The sequence below is a fragment of the Epinephelus moara genome, chromosome 22 (assembly GCF_006386435.1).
Source record: "Epinephelus moara isolate mb chromosome 22, YSFRI_EMoa_1.0, whole genome shotgun sequence".
Lineage (NCBI taxonomy): Eukaryota > Metazoa > Chordata > Actinopteri > Perciformes > Serranidae > Epinephelus > Epinephelus moara.
In genome coordinates, this window is record NC_065527.1 from 601,341 (window position 1) to 603,411 (window position 2,071).

The following is a 2,071-nucleotide window of genomic DNA, read 5'->3' on the forward strand; positions in this document are numbered from 1 at the left end:
TCTTTTACTTTTTTCTCCTCTCTCCTTGACATCTTGCATGTTGTCTGGACGCAACAGTCCAAGCTCAACAGTCCAAAATGGCGGTAGCGCCCCTAGTGGCTGTTGGCAGAAATTCAACGGAGCCTCGCCTCTTGGTATCCATGCTCTTTGGTCGACTTCTTCAGATCCAGGTGAGACAAACAGCTGTCTGTCTGTCTGTCTGTCTGTCTGTCTGTCTGTCTGTCTCTCTCTCTCTTTGGACACACCATGTGACACAAACTTCTGTCAGAAAAAAAAAGATTAAAAATAGTGACATTTCATTAAAATCACTTTATTCTAAAAATAAACAATTTGCACAACAAGTGAAAAACAAGCTTTTTTAAACTCCAGGATTTAATGTCAACTTTTAAACATCAGAGTTTTATTAATCTAATAACTCATTAATGGAGGAGTGAAGGTCACAGCTCAGTCTGAACCTCTGATAAATAAAGAACAGTCACTTATGACGTCATCAGGTGAAATGTTATCATGTCTCACCTGTGATGACATCAGACTTTGCGTCATTATATCAACGATTTGTTTATAATATAATAATTCAAATAGAAGTTCTTTCCCGCTTTATATTTGTGTTCAGTTAACAGGTTGATCTCTGCAAAGACATTAAAAACATGTTCATGATGTTCAGACAGTAAAACAGGATCAGCGTCTTTAGTTCAGTGTGTGTGGCTCTTAAAAGAGCCGTTTGTTTGTTTGTTTGTTTGCAGCCGGGTGTTTACTTCTTGCTCTGCTTCTCGGTCTTCTTGGGCAGCAGGACAGCCTGGATGTTGGGCAGCACGCCGCCCTGAGCGATGGTGACTCCGCCCAGCAGCTTGTTGAGCTCCTCGTCGTTGCGGACGGCCAGCTGCAGGTGACGGGGGATGATCCTGGTCTTCTTGTTGTCGCGGGCAGCGTTCCCAGCCAGCTCCAGGATCTCAGCGGTCAGATACTCCAGCACCGCCGCCAGGTACACCGGAGCTCCGGCACCGACCCGCTGAGCGTAGTTCCCCTTCCTCAGGAGCCTGTGGACACGGCCGACAGGGAACTGAAGTCCGGCACGAGATGAACGGCTCTTCGCCTTGGCCTTGACTTTTCCAGTTTTTCCTCCACGACCAGACATCTTGTTTATTTTCTATTCGTCAACAACGATCAAAGTTTACTAACTCACCGCCCTAACTCACTTTATATATTCTCCCAGCTGCTCTCTGATTGGTCAGAGTGAGCGCATCTATAATCGTCCAATCAGAATAGAGCTCCTCTCAGCCTCATGTAGTATCGACAGAAAACAGTTGAAGGTTCCGGTTTCGACGTCAGCTCAAAAATATCGCTTCCGTTTTGCGCTCTGTAGAATTTTCAGAATAAAACGTAAAAGCTAGAAGTTAATTCGATTTCTCATGTTGTATCCATTTCAGCTGAAATTTACCTCCAGTGAGTTTTAATGAGTCAGACAAAGAACAGACACACTCCAAATATAAACACAGATATTATAGAGCTGCTCACATTTTGGTGTCGCAGTAGTGTCAACATTAAATCATAACAGCAGGTGAAACTTCTCATCATGTGTCAAACAAGTCACAATATGGAAAATTAAAAAATTTAATACTTTCAGAGTAAGGGTCTAATATTTAGAGAATGTACTGTTTATAGTGGGTAAAAAAGTTGTAAATATATTGTTGTTGTTTTTTAAATTTGACAATATTTACACGTTTTGTGTGTTTCTGTCTCAAAATTTCAAATTAAATAAAATATTAATTAATTATGTTGTAAACATGACAGATGGACATTTTGGTAAAATATGAAGATGCTACAGAAACTTTTAACTGATGTGACAGATCTTACATGAAATCAGAATATTATTATTATTATTATTATTATTATTATTATTATTATTCAGTATTATTTATTATTATTATCACACACAGTATTTCAGTGGGTCAAAGTTTCTTCTCAGTTGTTTCCAGATTTCAGAATAAATTCGCAATATTGGCAAAAAAACCCACCAACAACAACAAAATCCCAGCAGAACCTATTTTTGTTGTTGTTTTGTTTTTTAAAT

General features: G+C 39.4%; 1 protein-coding gene across 1 annotated transcript; it reads right to left on the minus strand.

The window, feature by feature from the left end:
- Positions 1-343: 343 nt before the first annotated feature.
- Positions 344-1,203, minus strand: LOC126384489 (histone H2A, sperm). The gene has a single exon (XM_050035605.1). The coding sequence runs from the start codon at positions 1,133-1,135 to the stop codon at positions 752-754; it is 384 nt and encodes a 127-aa protein (XP_049891562.1). The 5' UTR covers positions 1,136-1,203; the 3' UTR covers positions 344-751.
- Positions 1,204-2,071: the final 868 nt, after the last annotated feature.